Genomic DNA, 17,579 nt, shown 5'->3' on the forward strand with positions numbered 1-17,579 from the left:
GCTCTAACATCAGTTTCAAGTCTCCTGATAAATCTGTTTCAGGCTGAAAGTTGTTTATTGTACAATCCTTTGAACTTACTCACTGTAGTAGATTTTCACACATTTCTTTTAATAGTTTTCATTATAATTAATATCTTTTGGGCATTCTATTTCCTATCTTAAAATGTGTAGCAACAGCTATCTTCCCAAGGAAAATATACTAATGAGTACTTATAGTCTCTTACATACTGACATTCGTGTAATCACAACATGATCCATAATGATTTGTGAAGAATAATTTGTAGCTAATTTTGACAGCTTTAGAAAGAAAGAATATAAAAATTATCCACAATGTACAATATTTTTACAAAATTATTTTCTTCTGTAAAACACTATCGCAAATTGTAAATAAATATATATGTATGTGGATATATATTTGTTTGTGAAAAAATAAAATGTCAGGCTATTTCCTGAGAAAATGTGAGGAAAATATTATAAATCAAAGGATAATAAAATACGCTTATTTTGTATAAAATATAAAAAGTCATTTGTAAATAGATATTGAAAAATGTAGAAAATATATTTCTGTCATTAAAAAAGTTACACTATTGATGAATAACATTCTAAACAATCACAAAATTCTCACTTTTAAAATGCTTTACTTATGTATAATTTATTTAAAATATTTGTCTCACCAGTTTTTCCCATACAATTGCCCTAAGATCTATTAATGACAGTTACGTATAGTTACTGGCACAAGATTCTATACATGTATCTTTGGTAATTAACTTGCTGATTTTGATGATTATGTCCTAGAATATATCATCAGGAAATGTAAAATATGAAATCTTTAGATCATATTATTCTATGTTAATGATTATGCAAATCATAACAGATATTTGAACAATAGAATCATTTAAGGACTCTCTACCAAGAAATTGTTTTTCTTAATCTTAATTTTAAACAGTAAAATACATTAAGTTCTCAAGTCAGATATGGAAAAAAATCTAGGAACAATGAAGAATTAATTATGATCAAAGTTTTATTTTTAATTTTTGCTTATACATTTAGAATTAATATAAGAATTTTTTTAGAAACAAGAGTAGTGTGGATATAGATAGGCAAATACCTAAGAAGTTGCTAGTAGCCATGGCTTAGCTATCTCCCTACGGATATCATTCATTTCTTAGCAACCATTTCTCAGCAACCATTTCTCACTAGCTGTCACCAATAGTTATGGGTTATTTACATTCTATTTAAATTGTCATTTAAAAATTTAGAATTTAGTCCCCCAAACACCATTTTCTTAAACTAAGACGGAATATTTGAGTCCAAATGCATAGGTATTTTCCTTTTTCCCTTGGATACATCACTATTTTTATTTTTTTTTTAAAGATTAGACTTCCACAAAGAATGTGTAGTAGTTAACAAGAGACTTCACTTTTCTGAAACTCAATTAACTTGTTTGAAAATTGAGGGCATTGAATTAGGTGGATTCTAAGTGTACTTGTAGTTCTGGCATTGCATGAATTTATTATACTGGAATAAGATTTAGTGAACACTGTAGGTTTACCACTCTTACTGGACAATTCTCTGGCTTGCAGATTTAAAAATACATAAGTTGTTATTTATATAATACATACTGGTTTTATATCCTAGGAACTTATATGCAAATAATGTGTTAAAAAATTTAAACAGGAAACAACTTCCTCCAAAACAGATAAAAAATCAATTATTGTGGTAAATCCTCTTTAACCTAATAAAAATAATTTATTTATAAAAGTATGAAACATTAACACCATTTAAATAATATATAGCACTGGCGTTCAAGAAACATTGTAGTCACAATATTGATATCTAGAATAAGCATTAAATAAATGTAACAGAATAACTCAAAAGCGAAGTATAGCTCAATGTTTTTCACATTAAAAAACAATTTTTATAAGTGATCTGAAAATAATTTTTTTCTGGAATTCAAAACTTTGGTATATTTCCTAATAGACATGAACAGCTTTATGTTAAATATATTAATATACTCTGAAAGGCAACATAAAGGAACATCCATATTTATGTTATAAATGTAACAGCATACAACATTTATCATTATATCCCTTTATAAATCCAAATGATATTTATACTACCAACACTTTTCAATAAAGTGATAAAATAATACCAATAACTGTTTCTAAAGAGAAGAGAGGTCTCACAAATGTTAGATCAAAGATAAAGAAGACAATTCCTTTATATTTTCATCAAAAGGAAATTTAAAGTCATGAACTTAGGCAAAGTGAAAATATTATAGCTTTGTTTAAGAAAAGATAGGTAGTTGAACCAAAGTTGTCCAAAATCATATAGTGTTACCAGAAGACATTTTGTATGAAAACATGTTTTACAATCCTATTTTCCACAGTCTAATAATTATTTCACTCTAAGAAAAAAAAAAAGTAAACTTTCTGCAGCCCTTATTGAAGCCCAAAAGTTAAAATAGTACTGTAAATTTCTCTGCAAAGTTATGTTTCCTTTTATGTGCCAGAATATAGAAACGATGTGCTGGGCCCTTTGTCACTGCAAACATAACAACTTTATTAAACTATTAGTAAATATATTAGTACTTTCTTAAAAATAAAGTGTGCTCGTATTCTAATACGACTCTTCCACATGTCTGCAAATTCGCTAATTCAAAAGACTGTATTAGAGATGTTGGTTTAAAGAAATTAATAAGATATTGGTATGCGAGTCGGTGCCTGTAATTATCTTTTTCAGTTCCAGACGGTATTTGGGGATTATTTAAGAGCAAAAGATGAATGGTGCACCACTAAATCCTATTAAATCAATGCATGGCACAGCAACAGCAGAGGTAAATAAGCTGTAGAGGTCTGGATACCAATAAAAAAAGAGATAAAAATGGTTTTATATAGCTACTTACATCATAGCCTAGAAGTTCAGTTTGTGTGGATTTATCTACTCTTGAAGCAAAAGCCTTCTGTAAATGCTGAACTTTTTCCTGGAAAAAAAAAAAAGCAAAACCAAAAATACGTTGTTGGTGAATCATGTGCTTCTACACTAATATTCCCCACTTATTAAGTTTTGATTACTGTACAATTCATGATTATCTATGTATAGACTTTGCTCTGGTGGTGCTCTGCATGTCAGCTTAAACAATCAGAACTTTAATTTTCAGGCCATCATGACTCCATCTTTGGCATTTTTTCTTTTAGTACAGGAACCACTGAGTCAGACCCACAGTTCAATGCTAGAGACATGATTTGCTTAAATCCAAAATCAAATGCTTATATTGTATTTCCTGTTAGATGTTTCTTTTGTAAATTAAATTGATAGGATTTTGCTGATCTAGTTTCAGAGCATTTACATTTAAAATCTAAAACATTTTCAATAAATAATATCATCCAGTGGATTCCATGCAGTTTTTTGTTGTTGTTGTTTTGTTTTTTTGTCTTTTGTTGTTGTTGCTATTTCTTGGGCCGCTCCCGCGGCATATGGAGGTTCCCAGGCTAGGGGTTGAATCTGAGCTGTAGCCACCGGCCTACGCCAGAGCCACAGCAACCAGGGATCCGAGCCGCGTCTGCAACCTACACCACAGCTCACAGCAACGCCGGATCGTTAATCCACTGAGCAAGGGCAGGGACCGAACCCGCAACCTCATGGTTCCTAGTCGGATTCGTTAACCACTGCGCCACGACGGGAACTCCCATGTAGTTTATTTTTAATTCATTTTTTTTCCTTGTAATTCTCTCTTTCTGCATTCTACACATTTCAGGAACCCATCCTTTAAAGAATTTGACATGAATCCAATCCTGTTATAACTAAAGGAGTAAAGCATGAAGGAAGTTTGGGATGTCCTATCTCAAATGCAAATATACTAACTCTGATCCCCTAATGTGACTGGGCTTCTGGCTGGGGTCCTCCTATTTCTAAGTATCATTTAAAATAAAAGGGGCTCTTGAGCATAATTATTACCACATGTTCGTTGCGTACCAGCCCCAGTTGGGAGTGCTGTACCCACATGCTCACATCTCATCTCGGGATTTTTACTTCTAATTACCACCACCCATTTCCAATGAGAACAATACAGTTTACAAGGTTTCAATAACTTAAGTTTCCCAAGAAGTTCTGGTAATTCCCCTAGATGCTGTTTTTGCCTTAAGATGATTTGAAGAATTTATTTTTTGCTGCTTGCTCAATAAAATAGTCATATAATACTTTATTGATAAAAGCTGTGATTTCATGCGGCGTTTTCCAGGAAGGGACAGTGGTCATCACATATCCCACCGCCAAAAACTCCAATCATACAAAACTTATGTTTCCTCCTCTACCCACTTCTCCTCTGCTACCTCTCCCCTCCCCACTCGCCCTCTCTTTCACTTAAGTTCTTCCTGAGACTTAAAGTTATCCCAGTTGTTTAACGTACATATATAATTTAGGTAAACATAATTTGAAAGAAATACTTGTAAAAGAAATACTTCATAGACTATTAATGTCTGAACCTTCTACCTTCCTTATTACAAAATTCTAGGGCTGCTGTTCAGAGAAAAATGAAATGGAGATTGGATAATTCAAGAAGATGCAATATGAAAAGGGAAGATTTCAATTGTTTGGAAAGAATAAGTGAATATGTGGCTACATTTTCCAAAATAAATTTAAAATGAGAAGTGCCAAGTTGTGTTTATTTAGACTTCGAGTGAAATGGGGGAAGAGAGAAAAAAAGTAGTAATAGGTGAAGGAGCCAATAACATTTGCTATCAATAAACAGTGGTTTAGAAAAATTTTTGAAATATGTTGGAATCATAAGTATTAGAAAAATACATTATAAATCTGTAGGTATATAAATGTTTGTATATTGAATCAGAAACTATGGTCTAACGCACAAAGTGGGGAGGAATAGATAGCAAATGCTTCTGTTATATGCTTCCTTCACATTTAAATTTTCAAAGGGCTTCTACCATAAAGATGGGAGTTGTAAAGGACTGGTAAACTCTGGTTCATTGGTCTGAGTTTTAAGACTAGAGAAATTCAAATCAAGATAAATGGAAAACTCAAAAAGCTTCATTAACCAATAGCCTAACCAAAGCAAAACAAACCCTAAATCAAGAATGATTATCCTTGAAAATTAAAAAAAAAAAGTCATTTCTAATGAAATTCATTGCTATTCCCTTTTGCAGGCATTTCCACAATAAATATATCATATTTGAATTATTATGCACACCTTTGTATGCCATATTTAAGTGTGGAGAGTAAATTAAATGCTTCCAATAGACTTAGGTGCATAAAATTAAGAATTATACAACTCAACAGCAAAAAAAAACCAAAAACCCCACTGAAAAATGGGCAGAAGACCTGAATAGACATTTCCCCAAAAATATATGCCGATGGCCAACAAGCACATCAAAAAATGCTTAACATCACTAATCATTAGAAAAATACAAGTCAAAACTACTATGAGGTACCACCTCACACCAGTCAGAAAGGCCATCATTAGTAAGTCTACAAATAAGAAATGCAGGAGAGGATGTGGCGAAAAGAGTACCCTCCTTCACTGTTGGTAGGAATGTAAATTGGTACAACCACTATGGAAAACGGTATGGGGGTACGTCAGGAAACTAAATATACAACTTCCATATGACCCAGCAATCCCACTCTTGGGCATATATCTGGACAAAACTTTCTTTGAAAAAGATATGCATCCCTGTGTTCATTGCAGCACTATTCACAACAGCCAAGACATGGAAAAAATCTAAATGTCCATCAACAGATGAATAGATTAAGAAGATGTGGTAAATATACACAGTGGAATATTACTCAGTCATAAAAAAGAACAGAATAATGCCATTTGCAGCAACATGGATGGAACTAGAGACTCATACTAAGTGAAATATGTCAGAAAGAGAAAGAGAGATACCATACATCACTCATATCTGGAATCTAATATACAGCACAAATAAACCTTTCCACAGAAAAGAAACACATGGACTTGGAAAAACAGACTTGTAGTTGTCAAGTGGGAGGGGAACAGAATGGGATAGACTGGGAGTTTGGGGTTAATAAATGCAAAATATTGCCTTTGAAGTGGAAAGCAATAAGATCCTGCTGTATAGCACAGGGAACAATATCTAGTCACTTGTGATGCAACATGATGGAGGATAATGTGAGAAAATATATTTTTATATATGATTGGGTCACTTTGCTGTACAGTAGGAATTTACAGAACACTGTAAATCAACTGTAATAGAAAAAATAAAAATCATAAAAAAATTAAAAAAATACAAAAAATTTTCAACTTCTACTTAAAAGTATAATAAATTTAGAATAGCTATTAAAAATTTTAATTTAGTTTGTTAGGAAAAACATATGAAACTTTATGATAATTTCTCTAACGGAGTAAGAAAATTAAACAAAGACTATATAATTGTTGGGAGACAAGTCTAAATGCTTCTCTTGAATTTCTGTAAGAGAATTGGATATTTATGGATTGATTAATTTTACATACAATAGCATTATAGGTAATCAAACAGAAAATCTACCATGAAACATAACTATTACTGGCTGATGGAATTGCAGAAAATTTTTCTTATGTAAGAAATGACTAGGAGTTCCTGTTGTGGTGCAGTGGAAACCAATCTGACTAGGACCCATGAGGTTGCGAGTTTGATCCCCGGCTTTGCTCAGTGGGTTAAGCATCCAGCGTTTCCATGAGCTGTGGTGTAGGTTGCAGACGTGGCTCAGATCTGGCGTTGCTGTGGCTCTGGGGTAGGCCAGCAGCTGCAGCTCCGATTCGACCCCTAGCCAGGGAAACTCCGTATGTAGTGGGTGCGGCCCTAAAAAAAAAAAAAAAAAAAGAAATGTCTATTACTTGTATGTATGCATATATATTACACACACACACACACATATATATATATAAAGGAATAGAAACAAACCATCAATGTATTTTCATTTCCACACTGATTTAATAAACATTTTGATTAAAATAGATTTATTTCAGTGTAGAGAAATAGACATTTCACCTTCCTGATGCAAATGTGTTTGCACACCTTAATTAATCTATAACTTTTATGAAATGCATACTGTGGGTATTGTTCAAGGCACAAGGGATTTATGGGGAAAAAAGTATACTCCTTTTATAAAGAAACTTCCAGTGTGGAAAGAGAAATCAAAGACAAGTAGTATGCAATACATAAGGTTAAGGTACTATAGAGGAGCTGGCACTATATGTACATATGGTGTATTGGAGAGGAAACATATTGGAGAGTTAACTGGAAATCAGAAGCTACTGACATCGTGGCTAAGAGGAGAAAAATGATTATTGGACAACTTGGAGAGGAAAGGCTATTAAACCTTTCTCAGGCAATGCCACTGGAAAACATTTAGAAGACTTAGAGACCCTGACAAAGATATATACAAATAGCTACTAGTTCCAACTTGCCTAAGGAGAGACAATAAAAGGGACAATAGTGAGAAATGAAACCCAAGTAGTAAATCAAGGCCATGCCAGAAAAGGACAGAATTCTATACCAGAGGATTTGAGTTATCTTAATTTTGGAAATACTGTTTTATAATTAAAGGCCATAGAACACTTTAATTAAATTACGACAGATTTTTTAAATACTTCCTTTCATTCTACATAAAATACATAATTACAAGGAAGCAACATGGAGAAGAGAAACAGTTGAAGCCCATTGAACTGTATTTTTCTGAACCATCGATCAATTCACTCATACATGTTATTTAAGGCAGCTCTCCTTCAGTATTTTCCTGTGTAAGCAAATATTCCAATTCCTTCTTTAACCTCTCTCAGAGGGATCGAGGAGTATTAAAAACCACTCAACTTTTGGTAGATAAAATTTTATAAATAAATTTATACCCTGGACAAAAGGATAATCACCTTTAAGTTGATTATTTCACCAAGAAATAACATCAATACTTCTTAACATAACACACTATTTTTTTCTCACTCAAGGCTAGTAAAACATATGTGTGTTTAGAATTAACCCAAAGAAAAATGATTAACGTATTCTGTGGAAAAATGTCACCAAAATGGGATGATAAAGAGGAATTTCATCATTTTTATTTGCTGTTATTTTATACTGCTGACTAATCTGACTTGAATACGGCAAATTTTTGAATTTTACATAATATTGCTGTATGGAAAAATATATATGGTTTTCTCTTCAAATTTCTGAATAATTTCATCTGACATTATGAGTAATGTAACATCTGTCTAAGTCAGCTACCATAAATAAGGGCATATAAACCAAAGAAAACATACATAGTTTACAAACCAAGAGTAGTTATATTCACATTTCCTCTTACTATCTTTACCACCACAATTATAGAAGAGAAACAAAATAATAGAAGCCATTAGCAGGATGCAGTTATATGCCAGGCACTGTACCAAGTGATTTATATATGAACACTCTCAAAAACATACAATGTCTGTTATTGGCCCTTTTCAGAAGAACAGGAAAATGGTACCTAGAAAGTTGAAATCGGTTGCTAAAGGTCACACAGGCTACTAAGTGAAACAGCCATGCTGAAAAACTTTTATCTGTTTTCAAACCCTGATGTCATTTCTATAAAGATATTCTGACTCTGAAAAAGCTTGCAAGTGCTTACAAGTTGCTTCCACTTCACATATGCAAAGATACAAACATACACAGCTAGTATGATAATAAAACTGCTTGATGTTCATCCAGTCAATATTCTCTTGCAGACCCTTAAGTCACTCTGATCTACTGTGACAACAATTTAAGAATGCTTAGGATGTATCAGTTTATTTCCTGAAAGAGCTACAATTTCACCAAATATCCATGGCTGTAATCAGCAGTGCATTTTGGAGCATGAGTCAGGAATGAAATGATAAAGTTAATACTGAGGTATAACAGAGCATTGAAACAAGTGAAAAAGCAAACTGAAATAACAACTAAATATTGAAAGGCATGAAATCCTTTAGCGGTATAATCAGTTCAAGCAGAATAATCTAAAAGTATATTTTTCCTAAGCTTGAGGCATCATTTCTGGGGTGTGTGTGCTTTATGCCTGTAGAGTCATAGAATCTGCCTCTATAATATCTGCTGTCCATATGGGAAGGCTAGTTCTAATTTCTTAAAAATGTTATAAAGAATCATGCATACCTATTAAATGCCTAATCATAAATACATAATAGGTACCACCGATATATGTGCTTTTTGCACTTTGTGTGTGCACGATTGTGCATGTCACTGAAGAAGGACTGAGAAGAAGTAAATGTGGTTAAAAAAAGACAAAACAATGACAAAGCCAGTATAACTGGTTTTAAAATAAACCCTCAAGTCATTAAGGAGATTAAGGGTACTGGCATTTATTTATGATTATTTTAGAACTGAATTGTATTTATTTACATTATAAGATACCATGTTAACTAAAAATTATAAATACTTAAAATTCTAATTTTATTAATCTCCAATAATTTTTACTTTAGATATTAATATACATTACCATCTCCTTCAACTTTTAAAAATTACGCATGTAAAGTGCAATAAACAAATTGGAAAGAAAATATTAAATAATCCTAAGAAATAACTTGTTTATCTTAAATTATTTTAATTACCTATACAGAAGTTGATGAAATCCGAGATGGAAAGGAATCAATTTTTAAAAAAATCAGAACACAAGGGCCTACTTGTAGTAGTTTAGAATCTATTATAAAAACAGGAGTTCCCGTTGTGGCGCAGTGGTTAATGAATCTGACTAGGAACCATGAGGTTGCGAGTTCGATCCCTGGCCTTGCTCAGTGGGTTAAGGATCTGGCGTTGCCATGAGCTGTGGTGTAGGTCGAAGACGCGGCTCGGATCTTATGCTGCTGTGGCTCTGGCATAGGATGGTGGCTACAGCGCTGATTAGACCCCTAGCCTGGGAACCTCCATATGCTGCGGGAGCGGCCCTAGAAAAGGCAAAAAGACAAAGAAAAAAAAAAAAGAAATGTACTCATCAATAAAATTAACAGAGGCTTATATAAGAAATATTAGTAATAGTGATTATAGCACCATTATATGACCATATATCTAAGGCTGTATCCAAAATCTTCAAAAGAAAGGTGTGCAAAGAGTAAATTTGAATTAGGAAAAGGAATATATTAAAAATATATAAAGAACATAAAAGACTTTTTAAAATAGTATAATCCTAAATTTATATTCTAAAGCATGGATCTAAAGATTAAGTTTATGGAAAGAAAAATAGTGTTAAAATATTGACACTCTATAATAGGAGAAAAGCTAACTTTTAAAATTGAAAAGCAATGTAATGCAAGAAAATTCCCTGTCCGGAGTTAAATTTAATCTAGAATCAGGTGGGTGAAAAGGAATTTGAACATTGTCTTATAATGGATGTTAATGTCAGTAATATATTATTTAAATAGAAAAAATAAAAATGAGAAAAATCACTGGAATTTCTTAATTTTGCCAAGTCCAAGGATCAGCTCAAGAATGAAAAGGTGGTATTATAGAGCTCATTGATTATTATTTTCATCCACCATTAATGGGGATGAATCACTAAAGACATCAGCAGAAATATCAACAAGTACAACAGTGACCGACCAAATCAAACCACCTCACATCGAACACAAAATTTTTTGGAATTGTCACAGATATGAAAATGTATCAATATTTCCTCACTTGTTTGTTACAGAAAATTGCTACCATATAACAAAACAAAGGGAGAGTAACACTATGCAGTCATCACTCACGTTCAACAACAGAGACCAGAATTTCAATAAACAGTGTTCATACTAACTACATTCTTATGCACTGGTCAGTACTGTCCTTCAATGTGGATCAAGAGACATTGTATGAGAGGACCCTGTTCTGGCCATCTTCCCACTATGCCCTGTCCATGGGGAGAGGATTCTGTAGAGATAAGGGAAAGTGCCGCAATCAAAGCCCTATTTCCCTCCCTGCAACCACACTCCAGAACCCTGGAATTCACTGCCTGGTTTAGAACATGACCGAGGTCCTTCCACCTGAGGGTCGCCCAGGGTATGGCCATAGGACAGTAGGGCTGATCACACACACGCTCATGAGGATTTAAGGGGCAGAACCTAGGGTAGTAAAGGACCAGGGTAGGCTAGAGCAAGAGTTGGCTCTCTCCACATTGTCACGTTCCTGTACAAAATGCTATGGAGTCCCCCCACATATGCAATTTGAAAATAGTTCTCCAAGTCATTACCAGAGTATCGAGACAGAATAAAGAGAACACATTTTATTGAGCAGTCTTGAAGCTTGATTTAGAAGTTAAACCTTTAGTCATACATTCTCTGAGCCCCCATTAGTGTTCTTGCCCGAGTCTCACTAATGCTAGTACATGGCTTCTGGGTTTTGGTCACCATGCCTCAAGGAACTTTTGAAAAAGTTGCAGAAAAGGGCAAAGGGATAAGGAGTTTATTTTATAATTGAAAAATGGGTCAAAAATATAAAGACAAACAGGAAGAGGAAATGTCAGTAAATCAATACAAAAATCTAGCTAACATATTTATGTTCATCTTATTTGATGATACCTAAGCTCATCGGAAATTTATTGACATCCTCTACAACCCACCCCTTTAGATTGCATTGGAGGTGATTTTTTTTGTTCAAAAAATAAGAGGACATATCATTACACAGCATAGTTTAAATTAATGGAGCTCATAAGAGATTGTATCAACTGCACATATACTTAGATATAGGAAGAGTTTAGATCACTTAAGGAAAAGAAAGGTGGATCAAAAATTTAAATTAGGATTTTTTTCTATCTTTAGAGACAAATTAATGGAGATACTTGTACACAGATAACCGCATATAATATTCTAGATGTAAGTATATGAACTTTTCTCCCCCCAAGAATTGAATGATGCTTTGTTTCACATTCAAATAATACTATTCTAGTTTTCAGATTTTTTCAAAGAGCACAGTTCAGCAGTGGTAGATGATTCAAATAGATGTTTAATTTCTTTGGTGCTTTTAACAGACTAATATATTTCTTCTAGGTTAAGACTCTTAGTAAGTGGAGCTAATTTTAAAAAGTCTCATAAAAAGGGATTTGAAGGAAGTATCTTTGAGCTAGATCTTTCAGGAGCTAGCACTATGAATTTCCTTGACTGATCAGGAAAGGCATGAGAGAAGCTGTAACTGAGAAATATCACCTCAATTGTTTGGGCTTGGCCTCTCCATGTTCAGGACGTTTGTTAATTAAAAATGTATTTTGCAGTCACTTCTTCCTTTTATGTCTACAAGTCACAATCATGACTCACTGCCTGGGAGTGAGCAAGGGACTGAACATATACATGTGCTGGGTGTGCACAGGCCACCAGCATATTTCACACTTAAACACTGTATCAGGTTGAATATTGTCCTCCTAAAACTCATGTCTACCTGGAAATTATGAATGTGACCTTGTTTGGAAATAAGACCTCTGCAGATGTAATCAAGCTAAAAGGAGATTGTTCTGGATTAAAATGAGTCATTAACACAATGTGACTGATGCCCTTATAAGAAGAGGGAAATTGGGACATAGGAGAGAAAGCTTTACAAAGACAGGGTGAGATGAAAATGATGTATTTGTAATCCTGTAACCCACTGGAAGCTAGAAGAAAGAAAGCATCTTTCTTTAGAGACTTTAGAGGAAACATGGTCTTGCAGATACCTTGATTTCAGACTCTTGTTTCCTGAAATAAAATAAACCATGATGTACAGCTCCTGCCTCTCCTGAATCTTATTTATTATGCCAACCACCTTATCTCATATCACTCTTTCTCATGAAGAGTGACCATACTCTTCTCCCTTCAGTTGCTTGAGTGAATCAAGATTTTTCATACTTGAATTTTTAACATGTTAGTTCCTCCACCTAGGAGGCTTTTCCTATTAGGTGCTACTGCCTTAGAGATATCCTCTTTAAAGTAGATTCCTATCTCCAGGTGATTCTCTCTTTTAATCTTTTCACTCCATGTCTCTCTCATCTCTAGTGATAATTACTTCTTTTACCTGCCTGTTTGCCTATATCTGGTCTGTCTTCTGCACTAGCATGAGAGTTCCTTACTGCAAGGACAATGTCTATTTAGAGCCATACTGACTCCACACGGTCTAATGTAGTTTGGCACCTTCTAGGTTTTGGATGCTTTTTAAATAAATGAATGAGTAGGTGAATGAGAGATGATGCATGTGGTTCAAGAAGATTCGTCAGAGATAGGTGGTGAACTTGACATTACTGCAGAGGACTTGCTATAGGGGATTTAGTATTAGTGACATGACAAGTCCAGTAAAACTTCTGACATTTATATGGTATATAAATTTAAATAGGGACAGACTGGGAATGATGTATTAACTAAGGGGTTATGCTGGTAATTCTAACTTGTATAAATGCCTTACGAGAAAAAAAAAAAAAAGAAATGGAGCAGAAAGACAAAAGTGAGCCTATTAAAGATTACAAATCAAACATGTGTCTAAGGATTTTTTGACTCTAACATCAGGTAAGAAAATATTTTCCTGACTAGATGAGGATTTTTTTTTTTTTTAAGAAAACCTTATTCTTACTCCATTCTTACTCTTGTGGGAACTTTAAATTGTGAGTGAGATATTAATGAGGCTATTTCTCCAATGGTGGTAATTAGGGAAAAACAAATAATGAATGTAGAAAAGGGGGCCCAGGAGAATATTTCTGACACTTCGAGTCCCAAACACCACCTCATTAGCAATATCCAGGTTTTATAAACACCCACTTTTTAATCGCTAGAAGATCCTCGTACTCCCCTGGTCCCTATCTGCATGAGAGGGTTTCTGATAGAAATACTCCTCTGGTTACTTTCCCTGCCTCTCACTCATTCCTCTCCATCCATAAACTGGTAGGTGACCTTGAGATAAACAAACCTACTCTCCTTATAACCGGCATGGCCTGTCCACAGGATGAAATCTCAGCTGGTCCAGACATAAGCTTACTGATGCTGCCTGGTAGGAGAGGTCTGCAGTTTTCCCTTTCTGTCGGTAACTCCGCCAAGGCACCTTAGCTCAGATAAGAACATATTGGATGCTTACATGGCTGCATTCCAAGCCAGATTTGGATTGTATTATATCATAATTCAATCTCTCTCAATCTTCTATTCTGCAATTAGTTCTGAATTCAGGAGGGCAAAGAAGGATGCTGTTTATTGCCCCTTTAAAGCCTCTATCTCACACATGGGTGTGCGTGCCTGCACACAGACAGGATCAATTTGGAAAAATGGAGTTTTAATATAGTTACGGGGAAGTTCTAGGAGAGCTTTAATAGTGTTTACCAATACAGCCATAGAACCTTGATTCAACCTTGAAAATTGTTCCTATTAAAAAGTCTGTATCAATAAAAACAGAAACCTGACTGCCTGGAATATCGAGACTGACATCTTTGAAAGCATGGGGAAGATTACTTTATCTTTTTTTTGCTTGTTATTTTTATTTAGGAAGGTCAAGATATAATGCCCTGCCCATTTTACCATTATGGTTTAAAAATCAGGTTCCTGTTTGAAGAAAAATCTCACTTTTCTTCAAAAAGGGGAGTGTGAGCATTTTATTTATGGTATTGATTTGATTTTAATGCACATACAAATCCTTATAATAAACTGAGAAGTGACACAAAAGTTTCCAAGGCAGTCATTCATTAATAGAAATATGCTGATGACAGCATTCTGGAAAGACAAGCATAGGGGGACAAGAAAAAAATCACTAAAGACTTGCAGAGTCAGCACAGCATTACAGGTTGACAATCAGCTAGAAAACAATGCATGTTATGAATCAAACATCACCAGACACATTGTACACACAGATCAAACTTCACCAACAAACTCAAAAAATTCTGAATGCCATAAAATGCATTATCCTTCAAATTTCCTTCGGCACACTCATAAGAAAAAGTAAAAATAAAATATAACCCCCCATCTGTTTACCTGAACAGCAAAATCTACAGAGAATCTGAAGGGATTATGTGTTATGACAAGAACTACTTAGTTTCTTTGGATGTCTGTTTATTCATGTTTTAAATGGAACTGGTAGGCAAAGATATATAAAGCTGAACTTGATTGATTTCAACAATTAGTAAATATATATAATTTATTAATTCACCCATTAGTAATTACACTATTTAACTATGAAAATTAAACTAGGAGTTCATTTTTTTCTCTGTAATTAGAACTACAATAAAATTCAATTGTGTTTAACATGTACTGTAATTTTGTATACTTTATATGTATAAATAAAAGCATTTCTAGAAAAAATTTGGCTAATTCTTCACCATAAGCCATTTTAGATCCTGAATCCAGAATAAGACACCACTCTGCTAGCGGTCCAGCTGGCAGAAGAGGTGCAAGTTCACTCAAGAGAGAGTGATGTGTACAGAGCACTCAACACCATGCTCTCCTTACCAGGAGTGGTCACCAAAACTGCTGTCCTTGCTCTTTCATTGTTTATAACTTATAAGGGAGACAAGCTTCAATAAGGAAATATACCAATAGGTATAAAATGAGAACTTTTGCTGAGTGATATAAAAGAAAGCAATGAGCTGCCAGGAGAGAGAACAACATGAGGGATGCTCTTTCTTTATAGGTGAAGACAGTCAGTCTTACTAAAACGGTACATCAGGTTAAACATGCAGGATAAGGGCACACAGGCAGTAAGCAGGAGACCGTTTCAGAAAAAGACTGGAGGAAGCTCAAGAAGTATGTGTGGGGTGGGGCGTGGGGAGGGCAGAGAAGGAGAAAATATAAGCATTTTTTTTTTTTTTTTGAGAAACCAAAACTGCGTAGTGTAGCTAGAACTTAATGATTAAGAAGCTTATCATCAGATGCCTGTAGGCTCTACTAAGCATCAGCTTTTACCTTCAGTTCAGTGGGAAAGCACAGATATGTTTTAAATATGATTCAGTTGTATTTAGCCAACATTACTCTTGCTACCATATAAAGAAAATGCAGATAGGGAAGATATGTGAAGAAGAGTTTAGAAGATAATACAGGGGTCTAGAAGAAATGCTTTTGGTAAGAAGGAGAGAGTCCTAGGTACTTTACAGACTTAAAACAAGAGCTAGATTTAAAAGCTGGTAATTTATTGTATAGGTAAGTTAAGGAAAAGGCAAAAGTCAGGAAGGACTCCTGGGCTCTGTTCTGAGCAAATTGGGGGGCTGGATAGTGGTAGCATCTCTGACATGGGGAACACTGCAGAAGCAGTGGGTTCAGTTGGAAACAGGAGTGAATGGGTGATCAGTGAGCAGGATGAATTGAGAAAGAGAGTGAATCAGACACATTGAGCACACCAGAAAGTGAGGCAACCGAGACGTCCAAGTATGCTTGGTGTGACGTGAGTCATAAGACAGGTTTAGGTTGCCAAATGCTATAAACGGTGCTAGGAATTGGGCTAAGAACACAAAGACTCTTTACATGAATGGGTTCAGTTTTCAGATGGTAGCAGACATCCATCTTTTCAAACCGTTCCTTCTTGCTGCCCTCACGTGGATATTGTCTGAACTATCAGATAACACGATACGATCATTCTGACACTGTTTTCTGACTTGCAAGGCAACTTGCTTTCTCCAGTAATTTTGGTACAAAAAGTAAGACAAATAAGTTAATCTTTCTTGGGTTGCTTGGATTGAAAGTAGTAAGGTTTGAGAGCTAGCAGTGGTCAAGTTTATGGTAGCATAGACAGGAGAAATACAAAAGAAGACAAAGAGCAGAGAGGAGTGTAGAGAATGAAAGCTAAAATCATCTGAAATGTAATTATAGTTGCTCTCTGGGGCCCAGCCTCAGTCACTCTGAGAGTCCTTTAATAAATTCTCATTTTAGTTCAAGGTAGACTAAATTGTCCTTCTGATATTTACAACCAAAAGACACCTAGTCAAGGAAAAGTGAGCCAAAAGCAAAAGTCAAGGAAAGAAAACTAATTCCGAAGAAATTAAGTATTTCCCAAGACCCAAAAAATAGTGGTGAGAACATAAGCAGCTGTCTTCGAGTCCAGTTTTATTTAATGTTTTAAAATTTTGTATTTAAAGTTTTCATCTCAATAAAATATTAGGAATTAAGGAATCAAATGAAATTTTAATAATAAAAGATATATAATCACATCATGTGTGTATCTATGCATTACTTGCATGGAAACTACTATGCATTTTTATTTTATCTATTTTCAATCATAGTGCCTACATATTATTTTGTACTTTTTTCTTATTATATAACATTTCAATGTCAAATAATGCTAAGAGCAACTATTTTTAAAAACTAGACAATATATCATAGATGTCATATTTTCAAATGTCCCCACACAAAGCATATAAAAAATGTGTAAAATTAAGTGAAAATGTTCTCCTTTCACCCTCATTCCACTTACAGATTTAAACAATCTTAACTGTCTCTAATTTGTGAGGTTATAAAAATAATTTAAAATATAATTTCCTCTATTTTTTTTTCTTCTGTCTTTTTAGAGCTGCACCCGTGGCATATGAAGGTTCCCAGGCTAAGGGTCTAATTGGAGCTACAGCTGCTGGCTACACTGTTGCCGGAGGCCAGCTCCGGCGGCCAGGGAGTGTACGCTTTTTCCCAAAGGAGAGGGACGGATGTCGGC

The 17,579-nt window shown here is 34.4% G+C and overlaps 1 protein-coding gene across 2 annotated transcripts in view; it reads right to left on the reverse strand.

Moving 5' to 3' along the window:
- CCSER1 (coiled-coil serine rich protein 1) overlaps positions 1 to 17,579 on the reverse strand; it is an 823,961-nt gene that overhangs the window by 163,791 nt on the left and 642,591 nt on the right. For both annotated transcript variants that reach the window (XM_047798060.1, XM_047798062.1), the window contains exon 9: positions 2,906 to 2,983. In XM_047798060.1, coding sequence (XP_047654016.1) covers positions 2,906 to 2,983 — 78 coding nt within the window. The remainder of the gene's footprint in view (positions 1 to 2,905; positions 2,984 to 17,579) is intronic.

Source organism: Phacochoerus africanus, chromosome 10 (assembly GCF_016906955.1).
Source record: "Phacochoerus africanus isolate WHEZ1 chromosome 10, ROS_Pafr_v1, whole genome shotgun sequence".
In the NCBI taxonomy this organism is placed as follows: Eukaryota; Metazoa; Chordata; class Mammalia; order Artiodactyla; family Suidae; genus Phacochoerus; species Phacochoerus africanus.